This window comes from Aegilops tauschii, chromosome 3 (assembly GCF_002575655.3).
Source record: "Aegilops tauschii subsp. strangulata cultivar AL8/78 chromosome 3, Aet v6.0, whole genome shotgun sequence".
Taxonomy (NCBI): Eukaryota; Viridiplantae; Streptophyta; class Magnoliopsida; order Poales; family Poaceae; genus Aegilops; species Aegilops tauschii.
Genome location: NC_053037.3, coordinates 2,554,616 through 2,580,390, shown reverse-complemented (window position 1 = coordinate 2,580,390; position 25,775 = coordinate 2,554,616). Strand labels below are relative to the sequence as shown.

Here is a 25,775-nt window from a genome sequence, read left to right as displayed (position 1 = left end):
TATCGGGCACGGCCCGAACGGGCAACGGGGCGGGGCACTGGGCGCGCACGGCGCACGCCGGCGCCGGCGGGAGGCGGGGCTCCGACGAGCCACCGGAGCGGCGGCGGAGCAGCGCGGGCAGAGCAGAGGCGAACGGCGGAGGCGAGGCTGCGGGCGTGCGTGCGGGCGAACGGCGGAGGTCCACGCGGGCGCGCGGGCGAGCGCCTCTAGGCGCGCCGGAGCGCGAGCGGGGCGGCGGTGACCGAGAGGAGAGGGGGCGGGCGACGGAGGCCGGTGGCCTCACCGTGGGTATGCAGGGTCACGGCAGTGGGGGTCGAGGGGGAGACGGGGACGACGGCGATGCGGTGACGAGGCGCAGTCCGGCGAGGAGGAGGAGGCAGGCCGGCGAGGCAGCGCTCCGGCGAGGCGAGGGCGAGGCCGGCGGGGGCGGTCGGCGGCGGTGGCCTCCAGTGGCGGCGGGGTCGAGCGCGACGGCGACGGCCTCCTCCTCGATCCAGATCGGGGGAGGCAGGGGAGATATTTCGGGGGGGTGTGGGGGTGGCTGTCGGTGGGGGTGAGGGGATAAGGTAGGCCAGATGGGCCAGGGTGGAGCTGGGCCTTTCGGCCGGGGGGGATGGTGCTGGCCGGCTGGGCCTGGGGTTGGCCCAGTTGGGCCAGGTCCAGTGGGGGGCTTTTGTTTTTTTTTTGCATTTTCTTTTATTTATTTTCTTTCACCTTTTAATCCATTTTAAAATACTTAGGCATTTTCTAAAAAGGAGTTTTCTCCACAATAATTACCAGTGTATTATTTGGCACCCACCGAACATTTTTGTTTTGATGTTTGAAAACTTTTATCGTTTGATTTAATTTTAAATTTGAATTTGACTCCGTTTCGAAATGCTGCGAGGTTAGCAACAGCAACGGAGGTGACGTGGCAAGATTAGCGTGAGATTACTGTAGCATGATTATCCGGGCGTTACACTCTCCTTCCCAAAATAGGCGTGTTTGACTTTGCATGGTCTTTGATGCATGATTTTGACCATTAATGTATACCAAAGTACACAGACTGAACATCTCTAAATTGCATTGGCGTATTTGTCTTGCAAAACTATTTTATTTCATATGTCTATGTACTAGTTTTGTAGACATACAATAAGTGAAAAATCATAGTCAAAGTTGCACGATAAAGATCAGAAAAGGTCAAGTGCGCCACTAAATGGTATAGCTTTGTAATTTTTCCTTACAATTTGTGCGAAGAAACAACAACATCACGTGAAGTTCTATGTCTAGAACCCAATGTTTAGTGTTGGAAACTGGATAAAAGTCCTTCCGGTTAGATACCCTAAGTACCGGGCAAGCTGAAAGAAAGTGCACCAGTAAACAACATCGAAATGAGGCCAAGGTCCTTCGAGTTCAATCGCTTAAGTACGCCGCAGGTAGAAACAAAGTGCTCAATAAATATCATGTATATAGAGTGCTTGATTAATTAAGTATTAGTCCCGCTGAATATCCACCACAGGCCACGGCTCAACATCCACCACCACAGGTCACCAAAATAGGAGGTTTTTGCATGGCTCCTTCTTGTAACATGTACACATTTTACTATCCAAATTTGGCAGATTTTTTACAGAAAGCGATGAATTCTATTTTTGCCAAAAAAATCATTTGGATGAGCAATTTGAGATAATCATCATTCTGAAGTTTTTAGGTCCAAATTTGACCTATTTATTTTACAGAGGGGGTAAGATCGAAGAGAGAAAAGAGAGATGAGTGCGAAAGAAAACATAAGAGAGAAAAGAGAAAATTAGTACTCCATAGTTTTTGATATGCCAAGCTACATGCCCCACTGAAGATTCGGAAAAAGGACGGCCCGGTACATGTAGCTCCCGCTTGCGCGGGGTACAAGTTTTTTTTTTTTTGCGGGTGTTGCGCGGGGTACAAGTTGGAAGTAAGTATTGGCAAGTGGGCCTGGCCGCTCAGTTTTGAACATCACATGATGACGGCCGTCGGCATACAAAGCTGTGGGGTTTTACGACTGAAGAAACCCTCAAAAGTTGTCCGGCAAAAAAAAAAAGAACACTCAAAAGTCCAGGAAACAATGGCACGTTAGAGTGTGTGTTGCTCGGTGTTGCTCGAAGGAAGAACATCTCGATTCTGTTTGTCCATCAGACACGACACGCATTTTCGGGTGTCGAAAACAGAGACAGTGCCGTCATGGGTCCATGCATTTTTCTCTTTTTTGCTGCAGAGCTGGTGAATTCCATGGAATTTTTGCCTTCTCATAGATTGGATTGGATTGTATTTGTATGTGCGTTCGTCCATGCAGACATGAGCATCCTTTCGTTTCTTTTCTTTTCTTCTTTCTCTTTCTCAGTCCAGAGGAAGCAACGGCATGTTCTTTCACGATGAAATAAAAATTACCCGACCGTACCTATTTCGGCACTTAAAAAAGATCAATCATGGCCATGTTCTATTGATGTGTTGTGTCTATCAGTCGATTCGATCAGCTATGAAAGAAGAAGAAAGATTTATGGCAAAAAAGAAAAGAAAAGAAAAGAAAAAAAAAAGATGTCTGTCTGTACAAGGGAGGGCTAGCAAGCAGAGGAGCGGTTGGAGGGATGAACTTGCAGGTTCAGATACAAGTTCGTCCGGAGATGTTGCCATCCATCCGTTAATTCACTTCCTCTTCTTCGACGACGATGATCGCCTCCAGATGACGCCCAGCGGCAGCGCGAAGATCGGGAACGGGATCTTGGGCGGCGGCACGCTGCGAGTTTCGATCAGTCGTCAGAGCAAGAAGTGAATTTGGTGTCAAAAAATACAGATACAGTAGTGCTTGGCTGTGATGTGTGCTTACTGCAGCCGTATGGTCTCCACCTGGGTGAGCTCCGCCTCCACGGCCCCGTGCCGCGCCGTCGCGTGCTGCCGGACGGCGAGCACCCGGCACCCCAGCCCGCTCACTCCCTCGTACGGGCCCGGCGACCTGACCACACACACAAATTCAGAGGCTGGCACCTCGCCGCGAGTTCAGATAGCTGAATCTATCTATCTACCACTTACCCGTAGAGGAAGCTCTTGTCGTGGAGGCCGACGACGAGCGTGGAGGCCCGGAGCTGGCCGACCGCCGCGGCCACCGTCGCCGCGAGCTCCCCCTCCCGCACCACGATCTCCACCATGGCCTCCGCGACGCCGTCGCAGAGGTCCCGGAAGGCGAGCGCGAGCTGGAACCCGCGCAGCCGGAGGCGGCGGCGGCGGCGCTTGGAGCGGGCCGGCGCGCACACGTGCAGCAGCGCGATGGAGTCGCCGGCCCGGATGAAGTTGCGCACCGCCCACTGCAGCGCCGCGCGGGACGCCGGGGCGTCCTCCACCACCACCACCACCCGCTGCCTCTCCATGAGAAGTCCCAAAGATTACACAAGAGCACAGGCTAAGTTAACCATCCATGACGCTGGCATGTAATCGGGGAAGAAGGAAGGATTGGTGAGCGACAGTAGCTTGGTGGTAGCTAGGAAGCCAGCTAGAGTTTCAAGAATGGAGAAGGGGTCGTTGGGACCAGGGGTAGGGGGAGGGAGGGACCCCTAGCTTAGCTAAGCTTGCCTTGTTGTGCTTGTGCTTGTGCTACTATTATCATTCATAATTAAGATGCTACAAGCTCCTCCTAACTGCTACCTAAATCGTCGAGTTTATTGAATGAATGGTCTCTCTCGTGTTGTCATGGATCACGTGTGTGTGTGTGCGCGCGCGCGCTCCTTGGACGTTAGCAGTAAGATAAGATGTTGGTTTGGTTTCATAATGAAAAAATTCTAGTAGCAATGGTAGATTCCGGGGTGGGGTTAAAATTCAGAGAGCTGGAGCCATCCAAAACGACAATTTCTTCCTGTGGAGGCAGATGCGGTGTTAAGCATATGACGTAGGCGAGGTTTGCACGAGGTTGCTGGACTATGTTGTGTCACGGGCTGGTTTCAAATTTCAGTTACAGTAGGGATGTTTCAGCCCCTACTGAAATTACTGAATTCCGGTGATGTCGGTTTGCGTTTCCACGGAAGTGTCGCTTGAAATCAAACAAGTGTGAACATGCCTTAAAAAAAACGAATCTTGCATGCAACTGAAATGACTAAAATACCAGTCGCTCAGTCTCAAAACTGAAGACGGTTTTTTAACACTATCTATGAAAGTGTCAATAAAGGTCTTACATTTCACGACAGAGGTAGTATGACCGAAAGGTAAACATTCCGGTGAAATTTGGCCACAAAAGCGTACAAGCAGGCACTTGAATAGGAGCAGGTGGTTATATAGGCTACTTTATCATGATCCGCCACGATATGATGCCAACACTAAGTTATCATGATGTTGCGATTTAATTACTTGCGTGATTGTGACCTTTAACCGCCACCGGGTGGTTGAGAGAGAGGGGGGTTTTAGTTTTGTGATTTGTGGATGGATGGTCACGCGTTTGAGGTTGGGGGGAGTGGTTTAGGGCGTCGCTTTAGGAGGGGATCTTTAATTTGATTAATTTGCCATCTCCTCCTGGGCATGGGCATCAGGGCATGGACATGGACAGCGCAATGTGGCTCGTTTGTCTGAGCTAGCTAGCTAATGTAGCGGTTGGTTCATTACGTAGTTGGAAGGGATTAGTTTAGGAGATGGGCCGTAGATTGAACAAAACATTGTTTAAACTCTGGTCATGGAGATGGGGTTCATTACGTAGAAGGCGGAACTTGTTGGTGCATGGAGATGGGGTTGCTGCAAGAGTTGATGGGCAGGTTAAAACTCTGGTCAAGTCACTATGCCATGCTCCTCATGTGGATGTGGGGCTCGCTCGTGCAGCACAAGTTCCGCATATATGGAGCGTCAGCGTCAGACACGAGTAGGTGGATCCAGCCAATGTCAGCGTCTGATACGGGAGGAGATTTCCAGTCCCCAAAGCAAAGCCAAGGAAGGCAGAGCGAGGCAAAGTTAATTGAGATCTGACCTCAGTTTGCGAAAATTTCGAGATCCCTGTCAAGTACTCCCTCTGTAAACAATTACAGAAGCATTTAAATCTAAATGCTCTTATAATTCCTTACAGAGGGAGTACACAAAGAGGTGGTAAAATGCAATCTAGACTATAGACTGTGAACAAAACAAAGATTATCGTCGGTCGCCGCCATATCCCCAACAAGCCAGACACAAAAAAAATTAAAAATTAAAACATTACAAGCTCCTCCTAACTGCTACCTAAATCGCTGAGTTTCTTTAATAAATGGTCTCTCACGCTCGCCTTAACTTGATTGTGTTGCCATGGATCACGTGTGTGCTCCTTGGCCATTAGCAGTAAGAAACACCTTGTTTGGTTTCATAATGAAAAGATTCTAGTAACAATGTAGATTCCCGGCAGGAGTTAAAATTCAGAGAGATGGAGCTAGTCCTGGCCATCTCAGGCCCGGTCCTGTCGGCCCACCCAGGCCTGGCCCTAAAATCCAGGGCCTAGGCCCGATGGGCTTGCCCATGGGCCGGGCTTGGGCCTGAGTTTTTGAGCCCACCAGCAGGGCCTGGACGGGCTTGGGCTTGGCATATTGGCATTTTAAGGAAGAGGCCCGGCCCACGGCCCTAAGCCCTAAGGGCTTTTCAGGGCTTTTTACCAGATGGGCCGGGCTTGGGCCTGAAAAGTAGGCCCGATGGTAGGGCCTGGGCCTCAGTTTTCTGCCATGGGCTTTTTCAGGCCCGGCCCAAGCCCGGCCCATGGCCAGATATAGATGGAGCTATCCAAAACGACAATTTCTTTCAGTGGAGGCAGATGCGGTGTATTAGCATATGACGTAGGCCAGGTTTGCACGAGGATGCTGGACTATGTTGTGCCCCTGAGGACCGAGGCTGGTTTTAAATTTTAGTTTCAGAAATGTTTCGGTTTCGGTTTGCATTTCGACAAGAGGACTCAAACAAGTGTTTGAACATGTGTTTAAAAAGAATCAATCTTGCATACGACTGAAATGACTACAATATTACTCCCTCTGTCTCAGAACTTAAGCCCTTTTTTAACACTATCTATGACTGTCAGAAAAGTCTTGTTTTTTGAGACAGAGGAAGTATGACCCAAAGGTAAAAATTACATCCAGATCCGTAGACCGCCTAGCGACGACTACAAGCCCTGAAGCGAGCCGAAGTTGCGATTTAATTACTCGCGGCATGTTACCCTTAACCGTCACCGGGTAGGTGGTTGAGTTTTGTGGATGGATGGTCGCGTTGGAGGTTGGAGGAGTGGTTTCTTTCGGAGGGGGTCTTTAATTTAATTAATTAGCTATCTCATACATGGACAGTGCAATGTGGCTCGTTGGTTTGAGCAGTTGGTTCATTAGTTGCAAGGGATTAGTTTAGGAAATGGGGATGGGGATGGGGATGCATGCATGACAGCTCCAGTGGCCGAGATGAATAAGTAGTCCCTCTAGATACATCTTCTTTTTAATCTATTTCCACGACAAGTAATTCCAAGCGGAGGAAGTGGTTTTTGAGTTAGCAGCTTCCGGTTAACTGCTACAGTGCTAGCAACGGAAGAGACAGACAACAGACAACAGAAGAGCTGATGGTTTTGGGTCCTCTTTCCTTTGTCACGTCCCGCGCGTGATTGGATTAGATTAGATTAGCGTCCTTTAATGAATGGCGATTACGATAAAAGCTTTAAGATTTATTACGTACTAAACCCTGTCCGGCCGTCCGTGTGCATGGAGGCGGAGTTGCTGCAAGAGTTTATGGATAGGTCAAAACTCTAGTCAAGGCACTGTGCTATGCTCATGTGGGAGGGGGCTCATGCAGCTGCTGGATCCAACCAATGTCTGGCTGGCCGGCGGGGTTGCCGTCAGCGTCTTAGAGCATCTCCAAGCGCCCCGCCGCAAATTTGTTCGTTTTAGCGCGCGCGCAACCGGTATAGTTGCGAGTGCGATGGAGGACTGAAAGGGTGGCCCGTTTTGTTGCCTCCTGTCATGCCATTCGACGTCCCGCGGCGCATAATGATCTTCAGAAGGATCTTATTGAGGAGTGGTGAGCGTCGAATGGACGACAAAGAGCATCATGATTTGTGCGTTCGATATTGTATTGTTGAACTATTTATTGTGTTTATTGCACTATTTGTTGTATTGAACGATAAACTGTTTGTTTGAGTTGTAATAACGAAATTGAACTATTTATTTTGATTTATTTTTGTTTGTGTTTGATCTTTTTGCTTCTATTTTGGAATGCATATGTTGTTTGTGTGAGAGTCGCGTGCGCTGCATTTTTGCGCACTGCTGGAGCTGCGCGCGCGCTGCGTTTTAGCGCGACTACTGGAGCCAGCGCTGCGCGCCGCGCCAAATCAGGCGATGGGCGCGTGACGCGTTCAGCGGCTGTTGGAGATGCTCTGATACGAGAGGAGATTTTGCTTGCTTTCTAGTCCAGTCCCCAAAGCCAAGGAAAGGAATCACAACAAGGGCTGAGCGAGGCCAGCAGGGGTAGAGCGAGAGTGCGCCCGCGTTTGATTTGCTTTCTCGTGTGCTTCTTTCCACCCTTTCTGCCGACCGGACCGGACCTGACCTGACATGACCGACCAACCTTCCCTTCCCTTCCCTTTCCTTTAAAACAAGCACAACATCACAGCACAGAAGCAGCTTCATTCTAGTTCTAGTTCTAGGCCAGCCACGCAATACGCAAAGCAGATGCGGTCCTATCTTCTTCATGTGATGCATACATACAAAAAGTATGCATGCATCATACGCATCCACTACTACTACCAATACCACACACCCAATACAACAAATAAACCAAACAATGAAAGCGCCAGCCCAACTGATTGTCTACCCTCGCCACATGTCCCTGCCCAACCACACAGCCGGATGCCTGCCATGCCATCAACAAACACACACGGATTCGTATTGCATTTATCTCCTCCTTTTCAATCCAACCAAGTCGGGACACAAACAAGGATGAGGAGCAAGCGCCGCCAAAGGAACCAAAAACACAACTAAAACTTGCTCCGATTCTTATCTCAAACTCTCTGTTTAGATCACCCTGTTGGTCTACTCCCTCTGTAAAGATTGTAATTCTTTACAGGGGGAGTACACAAGAGGTGGTAAAGTGCAATCTAGACTATAGACTGTAAGCAAAACAAAGGCAAAAAAGATACTAACTGAACCCAAAAAACAATTAAAGCGACTTTTTATCGTCACCTCCATTTCCCCAGCAAAACAAAGGAGACCGGGAAGAGAAGCAGGCGGCACACAAGAAAGAAACCAAGACCGAAATAAAAAAAAACTTGTCATCAGCTCTAGATTCTGTTTACAACGGTTTCTTCTCAATTCCGGTACAAAACGGTTGGTAAAATACAGCTAGAATGTATGTATTGTAGAACAAAACCAGACAGACACAATGGGTGATGAGATAAGAGCCCAACACTGCTCACCAGGCATGACATAGATCGGCGGCCTGTACAACCACATCTCAGATTCGCACTACAATCAAGATACACAAAGTCTACACAGCAGCAGCCACCCCTGCTGGGTGGGGTGGGTAGGGTAGGACCAAGGGACAAGCCAAGTCGCACTTATTTGCAGAACCGGAGCAAGAGAGATGAGCTGTAGGTAGCAAGTGAAGGGCTACAACACCGGTGTATTATGACGGATGGCCGGGGGGCAGTATCATCAGCCTCTTCCATATGAACCGCCTCCCCCACGCTGAGGGTACGAGTCTTCCTGCCCGCCACCCCTCCCATAGCCTCCTCTGCCACTGCCGCCACCATAGTAGTTATCCTGCCCACCGCCACCACCCCTTCCCATGTTTCCATGGCCTCCTCTCCCACCACCGTAGTAGTTCTCCTGGCCGCCGCCCCTTCCCATGTTTCCATAGTCTCCTCTGCCACCATAGTACGACCCACGGGAACGCCCACCACCCCCACGGTAACCACCACGTCCACCGCCACGGTAGGGCTGGCGATGCCTTGGGAACTCGCCAAAAGTCTGCACAAAGACAATCATCAGAGACGGATACAAAGCGCACCAGAAAAGAATGAACGTGGCGCAATATATGTACCTCTGTGTCCATTTTCCTCAGTTCTGAAAACCTTGGCCTTCCGTTTTGCCCACCTCGTCCAAATGTTCCACCAGAAAGGGAATCGAAAAAATCATCCTTGACGTAGACAGGCTGCATAAAGAATGAAACAAAAAGGTTGATTTTTTTTGCCCGACTACACAAACCTTTGAATGACCAACAGGCACAAGAAATTATCAAACCTTGACATCTAGCTCTGGATTGTCTGTTTCCTCGTACTCCAGGTCTTCATCAAATACATCATCTCCTTGCTCACCATCTTTGTCTCTAGACTGGGATTTCCTACCAAGATGGCCCCATACTTCATCTTTGTTAAACTTCTCATTCATGGCCATAAAATCAAACTCTTCAGTAAATTTTGTTGACGCTTGCGACAACTGCACGGCAAGAAAAGAGAAAGCATGAGTGCCTCAGTCTCATCAAGCCAAATCCTTTAATAAGAAGCATTTTCAGCGTTTCATACAAGAACATGTAAACATGATACAAGAGGTCAACCTCTTCACAATAAATAACAGGAATAATGTCTACATGTATTTAGGCCTCAATATAGTGAAGGGCTTCAAGTTTCAGCTATTTGAGTTAAAAGCTCCTCTTCTCCAGGGAAAACCCCACCGTCGCATACAGAAATTAGATGAGCATGGCGACCCACCAAACGATCAAGACCGACTACTGATCAATCTCATGCAGGAGATAACACTTGCAAACGGGAACTAAACAGACTACCCTACGCAGACACAAAGCACCCCCTCTTATATGTACACTATCATACATGTCACTTTTTCCCCTGTGTACAATTTCGGAGCATGTGAATCCCTAATTTTATACTCCCTCCGTAAAGAAATATAAGAGTGTTGAGTAGTGATCTAAACAAGAGTGTTGAGTAGTGATCTAAACACTCTTAGAAATATAAAGAGTGTTGAGTAGTGATCTAAACACTCTTATATTTCTTTACAAAGGGAGTACTAACAAAATGAATTGATGCTAAAAGGTAACAGAAAGATATGTGCAGTATACTGATAAACAAATTTTTTTTGAGATATAGAAGTGCGTACATGCATCACAACTGATACAAGTATTCTCTCAAATGTGAGAATGCAAAATAGTAATGTACCAATAATCTACTTTTGGCATAGATAAAATGAAGACGCCCAAGATAATTTAGATAGCAAGCCTGTTTGAAAAAATACAAGCGATCCAACTGAAATAAGAAATCCACAACAAAGAAAAATTGCAGGCACCGGCAGTAGTACAGATGATAACATGCAGGATAAATATAGCATTCAATACAGACAACACGGAAAAAAAAGATATACTGGAGTGCATGTCGCATACCGCACTGCCTCTACCCCTTCCACGGCCCCTATAGTTGTGGTGGCCCTGTGAACCAGCTCCATTGTGCTGAAAATAAAGTGAGGGACAACATAATAAGGACAGGCTTAATAATGAGCACAGAAAGATAGACAAGATGCTATGAGATTTCAGAAAGTTTTTATGAGGACATATGCCTAGTAGGTTTAACGATGTTCATTTCAAAAGCAAGTTTGGTGTAAGAAAAGGTGTAAAGCAAAAGCGAGGATCCCTTATTTTGCATTAAGAAACAAGATGATTAGATGTGTATATGGCAAGTTGACGACATCTATCAATCAGAAAACTGACAAATATTTTAACTTGAGATGATAAACAGAATTTTGAGGCGGTTAACTAGACACTAAACTGGTCGAGTAAGCAGTAACCAGCCTAATTCAAAACCTGATTTCACATTTGATAATTTTAATTGTATGGTAGTAAACTAGTTGCGAAGAATCCAGTATTACCCTCTAACAATGTTAAGATCCTGGCTTTAAAAGCTTCAAACGGTTAAGTGATATTCTGAGTTGGACAAAGCATCTACAAAATACTATCTAACCATAATTGCTGCTTAAACATGTCCAGCCACATGAAGCCAGGAAAAATGATGGGTCTCCAGAAAAGGAAAGTCAAGAAAAGGAAAAGAACAAGGGGTGAAAACCAAATTCCTTTGGCAAAATCAAGCAAAAGTTTCTCATGATAAGCCCATCTGGCCGCTAATTATATAGTATAACTCTGAAGAAAAAAAATCATGTATCTAAATGCATGCAAATACAAATATAGAAATGGTGGTATTACCCGTTGTGGTGTCTGTTTTGGCAATGGCAGTATAGGCTCATTATTTTCAGCACGTGCCGGAGGATCAGGTAGCAGTGGTTCTGCAACCTTTGTTTTAGGGTCAGCAGGTTTGGCGATGTTGTTGCTCATCTGTAAAGGTGTTTGCATGGACTGAGATGATGAAAGCATGGATGGAGCATTCTGCAATAGCTGGCCAGATGATGCTAACAAAGGTGCTGGAATCTCCAATCCAGCAAGACTAGATGAGGCAATAGACGAAGAAATTGCCTGGGATGCTGTTTGGTGCGACAGTGTTGAGCCTGGATTTACAGCAGGAGTCTTACTACTAACAAGAGAATTTAAGCTCTGCGATGCTGTTGCACTAGTTTCAGTCATGGAAATTGGCTGACTGGCTACAGGAAGAGAGGCACCATGAGATGGCACCGGAGGAGTAAACAAAGGTACCATGTTCGGCAGCAGAGGCTTTGATGTTTCTGGGCCTAATAAGCTAGCAGAAGGTGCCGTTGTAGCAGGTGTAGCACTTGAGGAAGGACCTTGAGCAGTAGCAGATGGTTGCAACAAGGGGGGCCTAGATGGTAAAGATGGATTCAGTCCTGGATATTGGAAAGTCTGTGGAGCTGATAATCCGGGCGTGGGCTGAAGCATAGTAGGTTGCTGCAGATGAGATGGAAGGCCACCTGGAGGTGTATAGTATCCCTGCCAGTACATTGGGGGGACAGAAAGAGCAGAAGCATTTCCAGCTGGGGGTTGACCAGAAGAACCCCACGGATTATTCCCTGGCTGATATAGAGGAATGTTGCTTGGAAAATTTGGTCTCTGAAACCCATATTGGGCTGGCTGGGAGCTGAGGTGTGGTAAAGCTGCACCAGCAGCAGACTGCAAACTTGAGGCCGTCGATGCAGGCTGAGGATAATGTGACTGCAGAACAAAATTGCATCAGCAGAGTGGCTCTTAAGGTACAAGTTGCATGTATTTGCATCATAGTAGTACCTGGATTATGGCAGGATCATTGTGCAGGGGAGCTGGTTGTGGTTGTGGTGGCGGCGGTGACGACTTAACTTGCAAATCCTGCAGAAGCAAAGTGAATTGTCTGCCCCCGTGAGATATGACAGTAACACAACACTGGAAAAGATAGCTAGTAGCAGATACCAGAAATGGCATGTTAGAAATAACAACTTCACAGGTGTGTGCTGAGAACATGCCGTAGCTACTAAATTAACTCATTACCGAGATGAAACCTTGTCACTATCTAACTAAATTAATACATTACAAAGAATGAAACCTTCTCACTATATAATTGAATTAATACATTACCAAGATGGAACCTTCTCAAAATCTAGCCATCATAGTATTATCTGATTTTCTGATTGGCTTAAATCTCGAATATATCTTAGTTGAGCCATATGCAATCCTACCATATCCAAAATTCGAAACATAACATGGTTTTACAAACGGTGTGTTGGGATTTTTGAGATTTAAACAAGAGGCACGCCCAATAATGTGAACTATACAACATAACCAATCATGGATTTGACTTTGTGTGTAACGACAAGATGATGTCACACATGGCTGCTCAACACCGTCGAGCAGACAGACAAGCTAAAAGTAACGTCCTACCAAGCTGTATACAGACCCACTAAGTGGAAGCAATGTAGCAGCAACGCGACAGGACCATTCAGTGCACGCGTTTATAGTACAGGAACGGAAGCAACATGATAATATCACGCGAGGATTTGTCTCCATGGTGCCGCGTGTACCTTGATATCGCTTCCGCGGAAGAGTATGTACTCGTAGACCTTGTCGCTAGCGGGGATCTGTATCCCGTCCTTCTTCCGCCCTTCGGTTCCAAACGACCGCACTGCAAAAACGACAATCGGAACAGATGTTAATCCAGCGCATACAACACGTGGGCACATCACAGAGCGAAAGGCGACAAGCCAGCGCAGACATGCCAGTTGAGAATTACAGCATGCCATGTTGATAATTACAGCTAACCAGCCACCGACAATTGGAACGGACGTCAAACCGGCTCATAGAACACGTGGCACGACGCAGCGCGAAAGGCGGCGAGCGAACCGTTAACCGGCTGTTCAAAATTATAGTGCACGGTACATATGCTACCATATATAACAAGATGCGGCGGTTCGTGCGGCGAATCCTAGCGGTAAAAGGCAAGGAATCAAAGGATTTAAACACTACGCCCATACTCGACACACTATTCACTCCATCATGTAACCGCCCGAGCTGCTGGTTTCAGGCCTACGTACGAGTCGCCTGGCCGCGGCGGGGGGCACCGAATCTGGGGCGCCTGACCTAAAACCTGCCTCATCGGGCGCGGCGGGCGGAGCAAATCTAGGTCTAGGACGGGCGCATCTGGGGACGGGGAGCGGCGTGGCGGTGTGGGCGAGGGGAGGAGGGAGCGGGGGGCGGGGGAGGGGGGGTTCTCACCGTTGCGCAGGCCGATGCTGGACTCCTCGGTGTTGATGTTGTAGAGGACGCCCTCGTACCTGATCTCGCTCTTGGAGGTGAGGCTGATGAGGCTCCCGAGGTACGTCTCCGGGGACGCCGCCCCGGCCGCCGGCGCCTGCCGCGCGGGCGCCGCGGCGGAGGAGGAGGAGGACGAGGAGGGCGGCTGCGGCGGGGGCGCTTCGGCCGCCATGGACGGATGGCCGCCGCGGCGGGGGTCGTCGCTAGGGTTAGGGGGGAGAGCGAGAGGGGAACGGAGCGAGTGAAACCCTAAGCGGGCGGTGGTCCGCTTTGGCTCCCGGTGGGGTGGGTGGGTGGGTGGGTGCGTGGATGGCGTTTCCGTTTATGGGCTCGGCTTCTCCCCCTCTCGGGCTCCGGGTTTCGGGCCCAGATTGGGGAATTTCTCGATCCAATCATCGGTTTATGAGATCCAACGGTGAAAACAGTTTAAGATTTGGACGCATGGTTTAAGAGATAAAGCGTCTTGAATAAACGGATGTAAAAAAAACTCTCAGGTTACGAGTGCGCGCCACTTGTCATAACCTGAGAAGGTGTGAGTGACTTTTGGAAGGAGAGCTCCTTAATCAGTGAATTTGATCCATTGTGGGTGAAATTGAGTGGAAGCTCTGGTGAGATTTCAGGCCTCTTTTGTACTAGGAATCTTAAAGAATGGAAATTTATAGGCAGATCTCATTTGAAGCACTTTGGTTGCTTTTTTTTTGCGAATAAGAGTCTTCCATTGCTTAACGAAGGTCATTACAATCATGCTTACATATAGCTTCAGTTTCAGTACGGACACATCGTGACCACACTGTTGATGTCTTTGCGAACGATCGGCCCATCTGGGGGAGGGTGTGACCGGCACCGTTGTGCTCACGCATGGCGGTTCTTGTCGCATGCTGCCGAGTGCGGAGTGTGGGTATCTAATGCGCTCACCATAGCTGCCATGGGTGGTTTATCTATAGCAGAGTCATCGATCATTCGCGCCGCCGGCGCCACACGATCCGTCTCTATGGTGAGCTGATCAGGACTCCACTCAAGAGCTAGCGAAACTCCCTCCGTGAGCGCTGCCATCTCTGTCTGCCTCCGGTGCACTCGCACAACGTTGAGTGAAGCGACGTGCTGCAAAAATGACGGCACCGATGTGGTTGTGTAGTATCATGTCGGCTCCACCTGTGCCATCCTTCTCCTTCCATGAGCCACCGGTATTGAGATTTACCGATCCCGATTGTGGCTTCTTCCAATGTTCTGGTGGTCGTATGCACACTGTTGTTACATCATGCGGTTTACTATTTCTCCTCCAGCCGCTATGTGAGACCACCGTCTTCCCTTTAGTGAAATCAGCACTTGGGTTCTACTGTATGTCAAGCAAGGTATCCATGTAGCCACATAAGAATCTGGTAGATGCGCCAAAGGGTGGCGTCGGCTTGTCGTGATAGACCTCATTCCGCACATGCTAGTTCCGCCACAGTGTCATGGTCACAGGAAGCTGCTCCTCCTCAGTGCAACCATCAAGCAAATGGATGATCGATTCAGGACCGGTGTTGGTTCTGTTTTCCAGCTTGGACATTCTTCTCCTATTCGCCATCTTCGTCCATAGTCGTCGAGCCAAGGGGCATCTGCATAAGGCATGGAATGTATCCTCTCGTTCCATTTCACATAAAACACATGTATCAAAGACCTCAAGCTTTCGCTTACATTTTTTTAAGTGTAGCCAGCGAATTAGTAGCAACCTACCATGTGAAGAATCATACCTTAGGGGGAGCAGGGCATCCCCCACACTGCCTTCCAAACGGCACGAGTGACGTCCGGTATCCTGCTCGTGGTGCACGTGATGCTACTGGTTTGCTCCTCCAAAGCGACCTTGTACGCGCTGCGCAAGGTGAAGATACCTCGCGCGTCCGACACCCATGAGAGTGTTGGGGAACGTAGTAATTTCAAAAAAATTCCTACGCACACACAGGATCATGGTGATGCATAGCAACGAGAGAGGAGAGTGTGTCCACGTACCCTCGTAGACCGAAAGCAGAAGTGTTAGCACAACGCGGTTGATGTAGTCGTACGTCTTCACGATCCGACCGATCCAAGTACCGAACGTACGGCACCTCCGAGTTCAGCACACGTTCAGCTCGATGACGTCTCGCGAACTCCGATCCAGCAGAGCTTCACGGGAGAGTTCCGTCAGCACGACGGCGTGGTGACGGTGATGATGTTGCTACCGACGCAGGGCTTCGCCTAAGCACTGCTACGATATGATCGAGGTGGAATATGGTGGAGGGGGGCACCGCACACGGCTAAGAGATCAAGAGATCAACTGTTGTGTCTAGAGGTGCCCCCTGCCCCCGTATATAAAGGAGGGAGGGAGAGGCCGGCCCTAGAGGGGACGCGCCAAGTGTGGGGAGCCCTAGTAGGATTCCCCTTTCCTTTCCGGAGTAGGAGAGAAGGAAAGAGGGGGAGAGGGAGAAGGAAAAGGGGGCTGCACACCTTGTCCAATTCGGACCAGAGGGGGGCGCGCGCCTCCTTCCTTTTGGCCTCTCTCCTCTATTGCCGTATGGCCCAATAAGGCCCAATACTTCTCCCGGTGAATTCCCGTAACTCCCCGGTACTCCGAAAATACCCGAATCACTCGGAACCTTTCCGATGTCCGAATATAGTCGTCCAATATATCGATCTTTACGTCTCGACCATTTCGAGACTCCTCGTCATGTCCCCGATCTCATCCGGGACTCCGAACTACCTTCGGTACATCAAATCACATAACTCATAATACAAATCGTCACTGAACTTTAAGCGTGCGGACCCTACGGGTTCGAAAACTATGTAGACATGACCGAGACGCGTCTCTGATCAATAACCAATAGCGGAACCTGGATGCTCATACTGGCTCCCACATATTCTACGAAGATCTTTATCGGTCAACCCGCATAACAACATACGTTGTTCCCTTTGTCATCGGTATGTTACTTGCCCGAGATTCGATCGTCGGTATCTCAATACCTAGTTCAATCTCGTTACCGGCAAGTCTGTTTACTCGTTCCGTAATACATCATCCCGCAACTAACTCATTAGTTACAATGCTTGCAAGGCTTATAGTGATGTGCATTACCGAGTGGCCCAGAGATACCTCTCCGACAATCGGAGTGACAAATCCTAATCTCGAAATACGCCAACCCAACAAGTACCTTTGGAGACACCTGTAGAGCACCTTTATAATCACCCATTTACGTTATGACATTTGGTAGCACACAAAGTGTTCCTCCGGTAAACGGGAGTTGCATAATCTCATAGTCATAGGAACATGTATAAGTCATGAAGAAAGCAATAGCAGAATACTATACGATCAAATGCTAAGCTAACGGAATGGGTCAAGTCAATCACATCATTCTCCTAATGATGTGATCCCGTTAATCAAATGACAACTCATGTCTATGGCTAGGAAACATAACCATCTTTGATCAACGAGCTAGTCAAGTAGAGGCATACTAGTGACACTATGTTTGTCTATGTATTCACACATGTATTATGTTTCCGGTTAATACAATTCTAGCATGAATAATAAACATTTATCATGATATAAGGAAATATAAATAACAATTTTATTATTGCCTCTAGGGCATATTTCCTTCAATCTCCCACTTGCACTAGAGTCAATAATCTAGTTTACATCGCCATGTGATTTAACACCAATAGTTCTCATTACCATGTGATTAATATCCATAGTTCACATCGTCATGTGGCCAACACTCAAAGGGTTTACTAGAGTCAGTGATCTAGTTCACATCACCATGTGATTAACACCCAAAGAGTACTAAGGTGTGATCATGTTTTGCTTGTGAGAGAAGTTTAGTCAACGGGTCTGCCAAATTCAGATCCGTATGTATTTTACAAATTTCTATGTCTACAATGCTCTGCACGGAGCTACTTTAGCTAATTGCTCCCACTTTCAATATGTATCCAGATTGAGATTTAGAGTCATCTGGATCAGTGTCAAAACTTGCATCGACGTAACCCTTTACGACGAACCTTTTGTCACCTCCATAATCGAGAAACATATCCTTATTCCACTAAGGATAATTTTGACCGCTGTTCAGTGATCTACTTATTAGATCACTATTGTACTCCCTTGCCAAATTCAGTGTAGGGTATACAATAGATCTGGTACACGGCATTCCATACTTTATAGAACCTATGGCTGAGGCATAGGGAATGACTTTCATTCTTTTTCTATCTTCTGCCGTGGTCGGGCTTTGAGTCTTACTCAATTCCACACCTTGTAACACAGGCAAGAACTCTTTCTTTGACTGTTCCATTTTGAACTACTTCAAAATTTTGTCAAGGTATGTACTCATTGAAAAAACTTATCAAGCGTCTTGATCTATCTCTATAAATCTTGATGCTCAATATGTAAGCAGCTTCACCGAGGTCTTTCTTTGAAAAACTCCTTTCAAACACTCCTTTATGCTTTGCAGAATAATTCTACATTATTTCCGATCAACAATATGTCATTCACATATACTTATCAGAAATGCTGTAGTGCTCCCACTCACTTTCTTGTAAACACAGGCTTCACCGCAAGTCTGTATAAAACTATATGCTTTAATCAACTCATCAAAGCATATATTCCAACTCCGAGATGCTTGCACCAGTCCACAGATGGATCGCTGGAGCTTGCACATTTTGTTAGCACCTTTAGGATTAACAAAACCTTCTGGTTGCATCATATACAACTCTTCTCTAAGAAATCCATTAAGGAATGCAGTTTTGTTTATCCATTTGCCAAATTTCATAAAATGCAGCAATTGCTAACATGATTTGGACAGACTTTAAGCATCGCTACGAGTGAGAAAAACTCATCATAGTCAACACCTTGAACTTGTCGAAAACCTTTTTGCGACAATTCGAGCTTTGTAGATAGTAACACTACTATCAGCGTCCGTCTTCCTCTTGAAGATCCATTTTATTCTCTATGGCTTGCCGATCATCGGGCAAGTCAACCAAAGTCCACACTTTGTTCTTATACATGGATCCCATCTCAGATTTCATGGCCTTAAGCCATTTCGCGGAATCTGGGCTCATCATCGCTTCCTCATAGTTCATAGGTTCGTCATGGTCAAGTAACATGACCTCCAGAACAGGATTACCGTACCACTTTGGTGCGGATCTTACTCTGGTTGACCTACGAGGTTCGGTAGAAACTTGATCTGAAGTTTCATGAGCATCATCATTAACTTCCTCACTAATTCGTGTAGGCATCACTGGAACTGATTTCAGTGATGATCTACTTTTCAATTCGAGAGAAGGTACAATTTCCTCATCAAGTTCTACTTTCCTCCCACTCACTTCTTTCGAGAGAAACTCCTTCTCTAGAAAGGATCCATTCTTAGCAACGAATGTCTTGCCTTCGGATCTGTGATAGAAGGTGTACCCAACAGTTTCCTTTGGGTATCGTATGAAGACACATTTCTCTGATTTGGGTTCGAGCTTATTAGGTTGAAGCTTTTTCACATAAGCATTGCAGCCCCAAACTTTAAGAAACGACAACTTTGGTTTCTTGCCAAACCATAGTTCATAAGGTGTCGTCTCAACGGATTTTGGATGGTGCCCCATTTAACGTGAATGCAGCTGTCTCTAAAGCATAACCCCAAAATGATAGCGGTAAATCAGTAAGAGACATCATAGATCGCACCATATCTAGTAAAGTACGATTACGATGTTCGGACACACCATTACGCTATGGTGTTCCAGGTGGCGTGAGTTGCGAAACTATTCCGCATTGTTTCAAATGTAGACCAAACTCGTAACTCAAATATTCTCCTCCACGATCAGATCGTAGAAACTTTATTTTCTTGTTACGATGATTTTCAACTTCACTCTGAAATTCTTTGAACTTTTCAAATGTTTCAGACTTATGTTTCATTAAGTAGATATACCCATATCTGCTTAAATCATCTGTGAAGGTGAGAAAATAATGATACCCGCCGCGAGCTGATAACCCACAAGTATAGGGGATCAATTGTAGCCTCTTTCAATAAGTAAGAGTGTCGAACCCAACGAGGAGCTAAAGGTAGAACAAATATTCCCTCAAGTTCTATCGACCACTGATACAATTCTACGCACGCTTGACGTTCGCTTTACCTAAAACAAGTATGAAACTAGAAGTAGTTTGTAGGTGTTTTTGGATAGGTTTGCAAGAAAATAAAGAGCGCGTAAATAAAATCTAGGGGCTGTTTAAATAAAGACACAACTAAATTAGTTTTAGTAAAGAGCTTGTTGTCACGAGAAAGTTATTTGTCCCTAGGCAATCGATAACTAGACCGGAAATCATTATTGCAATTTTATTTGAGGGAGAGGCATAAGCTAACATACTTTCTCTACTTGGATCATATGCACTAATGATTGGAACTCTAGCAAGCATTCGCAACTACTAAAGATCATTAAGGTAAAACCCAACCATAGCATTAAAGCATCAAGTCCTCTTTATCCCATACGCAACAACCCCCTTACTCGGGTTTGTGTTTCAGTCACTCACGCAACCCACTATAAGCGAATCATGAACGTATTGCAACACCCTACAACGGGGATCCCTCACGCTTGCGCGACACGGAGAGCACCATAGGACAGCACCAATAATAAAACATGCAAATCAAACCAATCTTGATCATCAAGTAACCCATAGGACAAAACGGATCTACTCAAACATCATAGGATAGCCATACATCATTGGGAAATAATATATAGCGTTGAGCACCATGTTTAAGTAGAGATTACAGCGGGTAAGAGCGAGGTTACACTGCTGCATAGAGGGGGGAAGAGTTGGTGATGATGGCGGTGAAGTTGTTGGTGAAGATTGCGGTGATGATGATGGCCCCCGGTGGCACTCCGGCGCCACCGGAAGCGAGGGAGAGAGCGCCCCCCTCGTCCTTCTTCTTCCCTGACCTCCTCCCTAGATGGGAGAAGGGTTTCCCCTCTGGTCCTTGGTCTCCATGGTATGGGAGGGGCGAAAGCCCCTCCGAGATTGGATCTGTCTCTCTGTCTCTCTCTGTTTCTGCGTTCTCGTCTTCTGCCCTTTCATCGTTCCGTATATATATGGAGATCCATAACTCCGATTGGACTGAAACCTTCGCCGTGATTTTTTTTCTTCCAAAAATTAGCTTTCTTGCGGCTGGAGGAGGGCATCAACCGCCTTACGGGTGGCCCACGAGGGTCAGGGGCGCGCCGAGGGGGGCAGGCGCGCCCCCTGCCTCGTGGCCACCTCGGGCACCGTCTTGCGTTGATTCTTCCTCCCATATTCTCCAAATATTTCAAAAATATTCTCCATCCGTTTTTATCCCGTTTGGATTCCGTTTGATATGGGGTTTCTGCGAAACATAAAACATGCAACAAACAGGAACTGGCATTGGGCACTGGATCAATATGTTAGTCCCAAAAATAGTATAAAAAGTTGCCAAAAGTATATCAAAGTTGAATAATATTGGCATGGAACAATCAAAATTATAGATACGACGGAGACGTATCAGCATCCCCAAGCTTAATTCCTGCTCGTCCTCGAGTAGGTAAATGATAAAAAAGATACTTTTTGATGTGGAATGCTACCTAGCATAATCTTGATCATGTATCTAATCATGGCATGAATATTAAGACACAAGTGATTCAAAGTAATAGTATATCATTTGACATAAAAACAATAATACTTCAAGCCTACTAATAAAGCAATCATGTCTTTTCAAAATAACAAGGCCAAAGAGAGTTATCCCTACAAAATCATATAGTCTGGCTATCCTCCATCTTCACCACACAAAATATTCAAATCATGCACAACCCCGATGACAAGCCAAGCAATTGTTTCATACTTTTGATGTTCTCAAACCTTTTCAACTTTCACGCAATACATGAGCGTGAGCCATGGACATAGCACTATAGGTGGAAATAGAATATGATGGTGGAGGTTGCGTGGAGAAGACAAAAAGGAGAAAGTCTCACATCAACGCGGCTAATCAACGGGCTATGGAGATGCCCACCAATTGATGTCAATGTGAGGAGTAGGGATTGCCATGCAACGGATGCACTAAGAGCTATAAGTGTATGAAAGCTCAAACTGGAACTAAGTGGGTGTGCATCCAACTTGCTTGCTCATGAAGACCTCGGGCATTTGAGGAAGCCCATCATTGGAATATACAAGCCAAGTTCTATAATGAAAATTCCCACTAGTATATGAAAGTGATAACTCAAGAGACTCTCTATATGAATAACATGGTGCTACTCTGAAGCACAAGTGTGGTAAAAGGATAGTAACATTGCCCCTTCTCTCTTTTTCTCTCATTTTTTTATTTTCTCTTTTTTTGGTGGGCTTCTTTGGCCTCTTTTTTTTATTTGGGCTCCTTTGGCCTCTTTTATTTTGATAACCTCACATGGGACAATGTTCTAATAATGATGATCATCACACTTTTATTTACTTACAACTCAATATTGCAACTCGATACTAGAACAAAGATATGACTCTATATGAATGCCTCCGGCGGTGTACCGGGATGTGCAATGATCTAGCGCAGCAATGACATCAAAAAACGGACAAGCCATGAAAACATCATGCTAGCTATCTTACGGTCATGCAAAGCAATATGACAATAAATGCTCAAGTCATGTATATGATGATGATGGAAGTTGCATGGCAATATATCTCGGAGTGGCTATGGAAATGCCATGATAGGGCTGTTTTGAGGAAGATATAATGAGGCTTATGTGTGACAGAGCGTATCATATCATGGGGTTTGGATGCACCGGCGAAGTTTGCATCAACTCTCGAGGTGAGAAAGGGCAATGCGCTGTACCGAAGAGGCTAGCAATGATGGAAGGGTGAGAGTGCGTATAATCCATGGACTCAACATTAGTCATAAAGAACTCACATACTTATTGCAAAAAATCTATTAGTCATCGAAACAAAGTACTACGCGCATGCTCCTAGGGGGATAAATTGGTAGGAAAAGACCATTGCTCGTCCCCGACCGCCACTCATAAGGAAGACAATCAATAAATACCTCATGCTCCGACTTCGTTACATAACGATTCACCATACGTGCATGCTACGGGAATCACAAACCTCAACACAAGTATTTCTACAATCCACGACTACCCACTAGAATGACTCTAATATCACCATCTTTATATCGCAAAACTATTGCAAGGAATCAAACATATCATATTCAGCGATCTACAAGTTTTATGTAGGATTTTATGACTAACCATGTGAATGACCAATTCCTGTCAACTCTCTAAATAGATATAAGTGAAGCAAGAGAGTTTAATTCTTTCTACAAAAGATATGCCCATGCTCTAACAAATATAAGTGAAGCAAAAGAGCATTCTACAAATGGCGGTTTTCTATGTGAAGAGAAACAGGCAATCCAAACTTCAAATGATATAAGTGAAGCAGATGAAGCATTCTATAAAGCCATACTCAAAAGATATAAGTGAAGTGCAAAGAGCATTCTATAAATCAACCAAGGACTATCTCATACCAGCATGGTGCATAAAAGAAAAGAGAAAACTAAATGGAAAAGACGCTCCAAGATTTGCACATATCGCATGAACGAAACGAATCCGAAAACATACCGATATTTGTTGAAGAAAGAGGGGATGCCTTCCGGGGCATCCCCAAGCTTAGACGCTTGAGTCTCCTTGAATATTTACTTGGGGTGCCTTGGGCATCCCCAAGCTTGAGCTCTTGCCTCTCCTTCTTCTCCTCACATCGAGACCTTCTCGATCATCGAACACTTCATCCACACAAAACTTCAACAGAAAACTCGGTAAGATCCATTAGTATAATAAAGCAAATCACTACTCTAAGTACTGTTGCAAACCAATTCATATTTTGTTTTTGCATTGTGTCTACTGTAATATAGCTTTTTCATGGCTTAATCCACTGATATAAATCAATAGTTTCATCAAAACAAGCAAACTATGCATCAAAAACAGAATATGTCTAAAACAGAACAGTCTGTAATAATCTGAACATTCACCATACTTCTGATACTTGAAAAATTCTGCCAAAATTTGGAAAAATAAACAATTTGTATAGAATACATTGCAAAAAGAATCAGAACCGTTTGATGTTCCAGTAAAAAATTAAAAATCGCGCACTACAGCCAAAATTTCTGTCTTGCACCGCACAAACCAACAAGCATTGTAAACATCCTAAAGGCAAACCTTGGCACATTATTTTTATAATACAATGGAATTGTACAAGGGGATAATTATTTTTGTTGAAAAGTTTCTGCAATCAAGATTCACAAAGTTTCCGTGAGCATGAACAAAGTTCAAGGCTAGCTCCCACTTCAACAATGCTCGTTTTTCTCACTTTCGCTTTTCTTTTTGAAAAGTTTCGGGTTCCCCTCTTTATTTTTTGTTTTTAAACTATATGAAAGCACTCAACAGAAATAAATGACTCTCTAAAACTTCCGGGTTGTCTCCCTGGCAGCGCTTTCTTTAAAGCCATTAAGCTAGGCATATAGTGCTCAAGTAGTGAATCCATCGGGATCCCAAGGTATATCAAAGCCAATTTTAATTAGCAATGATTTGTAATTCAGTAGTGAGCACAAAGTAACATATATCATGCAATGACGAAGTCTAACTCTCTTCCTATGCATTGGCATGTCATAAAAGAACAATTCATGCACACAAAGTAAAGGCCAATGCATAGTATAAGCAGTTTCTTGCAATTTTATCATATTGGAAACATGGAGAGGCGGAGATGTAGTTCCTCTCTCATAATAATTGCAAGTAGGAGCAGCAAGCACATGCATATTATATATATCAAAACCATCATGTGTAGTAGTAAAACGCAACCCATCAATATAATCCTTAATAAGGGTAAACTTCTCCGATATAGTGTAGTTGGGAGAATTCAAAAAGATAATAGGACTATCATGCGTGGGTGCAGTAGCAAAAATTTCATGTTTAACATAAGGAACTATAGCAAGTTCATCTCCATAAGCATAATTCATATTGGCATCTTGGCCACAAGCATAGCAAGTATCATCAAAAAGGGATATTTCAAGAGAATCAACGGGATCATAACAATCATCATAGCAATCATCCTTCAGTAAGCACGAAGGGAAATTAAACAATGTATGAGTTGAAGAGTTACTCTCATTAGAAGGTGGGCACGGGTAGCTAATCCGCTCTTCCTCCTTTTGTTCTTCGCTCTCCTCCTCATCTTTTTCATCCAATGAGCTCACAGTTTCACCAATTTCTTCTTCCATAGACTCCTGCAAAATATTAGTCTCTTCTTGGACAGCGGAGACTTTCTCAATAAATGCATCAATATCAGAATTGAATTCATAATTGGCATAGCAATATTTAAGGATAGCTAAATTTTCAGGTCTATAAACAGCATCATAAAGATTTTCAAACTCTTTGAACATAGATTCAATTTCATAAGCACCCATAAAAGCAACAAATTCTTCTATTTGTTCCACATCATAGTAATCATATATACCTCTAGCATAAGTAGCCAAGGCTTCATTATCATTAAATTCGCATGAAAAGGGAAGGTGTGGAGACTTCATCCTAGAGCAACAAGTATAATCATATCTCAAGCATAGTTGCCTAGCATACCACTTTAACATATGAATTTGATCCCATAATAGTTTCCCTTTTTGAGTCAAGCGATAATCCCTAAAGTATTCACGTTGATCCAACGTGTCTCCCATAACATAATTGAATGGGGTTTTCTCAGGATTATCAAAGTAGTACATAATATCTTTCACATAATGAGCATCGAGGGTTTTAGGAGGTTCCCCATCTCCATGAGTAGCAAGTACACCTAATTTTTTTGGTATTTCGTGTTCCATATCCATAACTAAAGATAAAGAACAACTAAGAACAGCAAATAAAAATTACTTAGTGATAAAGCAAACAAGCACACACGAGAATATTCACCCCACGCTATTGCTCCCCGGCAACGGCGCCAGAAAAAGGTCTTGATAACCCACAAGTATAGGGGATCAATTGTAGCCTCTTTCGATAAGTAAGAGTGTCGAACCCAACGAGGAGCTAAAGGTAGAACAAATATTCCCTCAAGTTCTATCGACCACTGATACAACTCTACGCACGCTTGACGTTCGCTTTACCTAAAA

The 25,775-nt window shown here is 45.4% G+C and overlaps 2 protein-coding genes across 2 annotated transcripts; both read right to left on the bottom strand.

The window, feature by feature from the left end:
* Nucleotides 1-2,413: 2,413 nt before the first annotated feature.
* LOC109777874 (uncharacterized) lies at nucleotides 2,414-3,623 on the bottom strand. The gene is made up of 3 exons (XM_020336429.4): nucleotides 3,040-3,623; nucleotides 2,837-2,962; nucleotides 2,414-2,746 (listed from the first exon to the last, which is right to left on the bottom strand). The coding sequence occupies exons 1-3, from the start codon at nucleotides 3,372-3,374 to the stop codon at nucleotides 2,656-2,658; spliced, it is 552 nt and encodes a 183-aa protein (XP_020192018.1). The 5' UTR covers nucleotides 3,375-3,623; the 3' UTR covers nucleotides 2,414-2,655.
* A 4,605-nt stretch (nucleotides 3,624-8,228) lies between these two features.
* Nucleotides 8,229-14,017, bottom strand: LOC109777875 (protein decapping 5). The gene is made up of 8 exons (XM_020336430.4): nucleotides 13,624-14,017; nucleotides 12,933-13,033; nucleotides 12,166-12,243; nucleotides 11,176-12,093; nucleotides 10,363-10,428; nucleotides 9,213-9,407; nucleotides 9,013-9,123; nucleotides 8,229-8,939 (listed from the first exon to the last, which is right to left on the bottom strand). Exons 1-8 carry the CDS (start codon nucleotides 13,832-13,834, stop codon nucleotides 8,625-8,627), a joined length of 1,995 nt encoding a protein of 664 aa, XP_020192019.1. The 5' UTR covers nucleotides 13,835-14,017; the 3' UTR covers nucleotides 8,229-8,624.
* Between the last annotated feature and the right edge of the window lie 11,758 nt (nucleotides 14,018-25,775).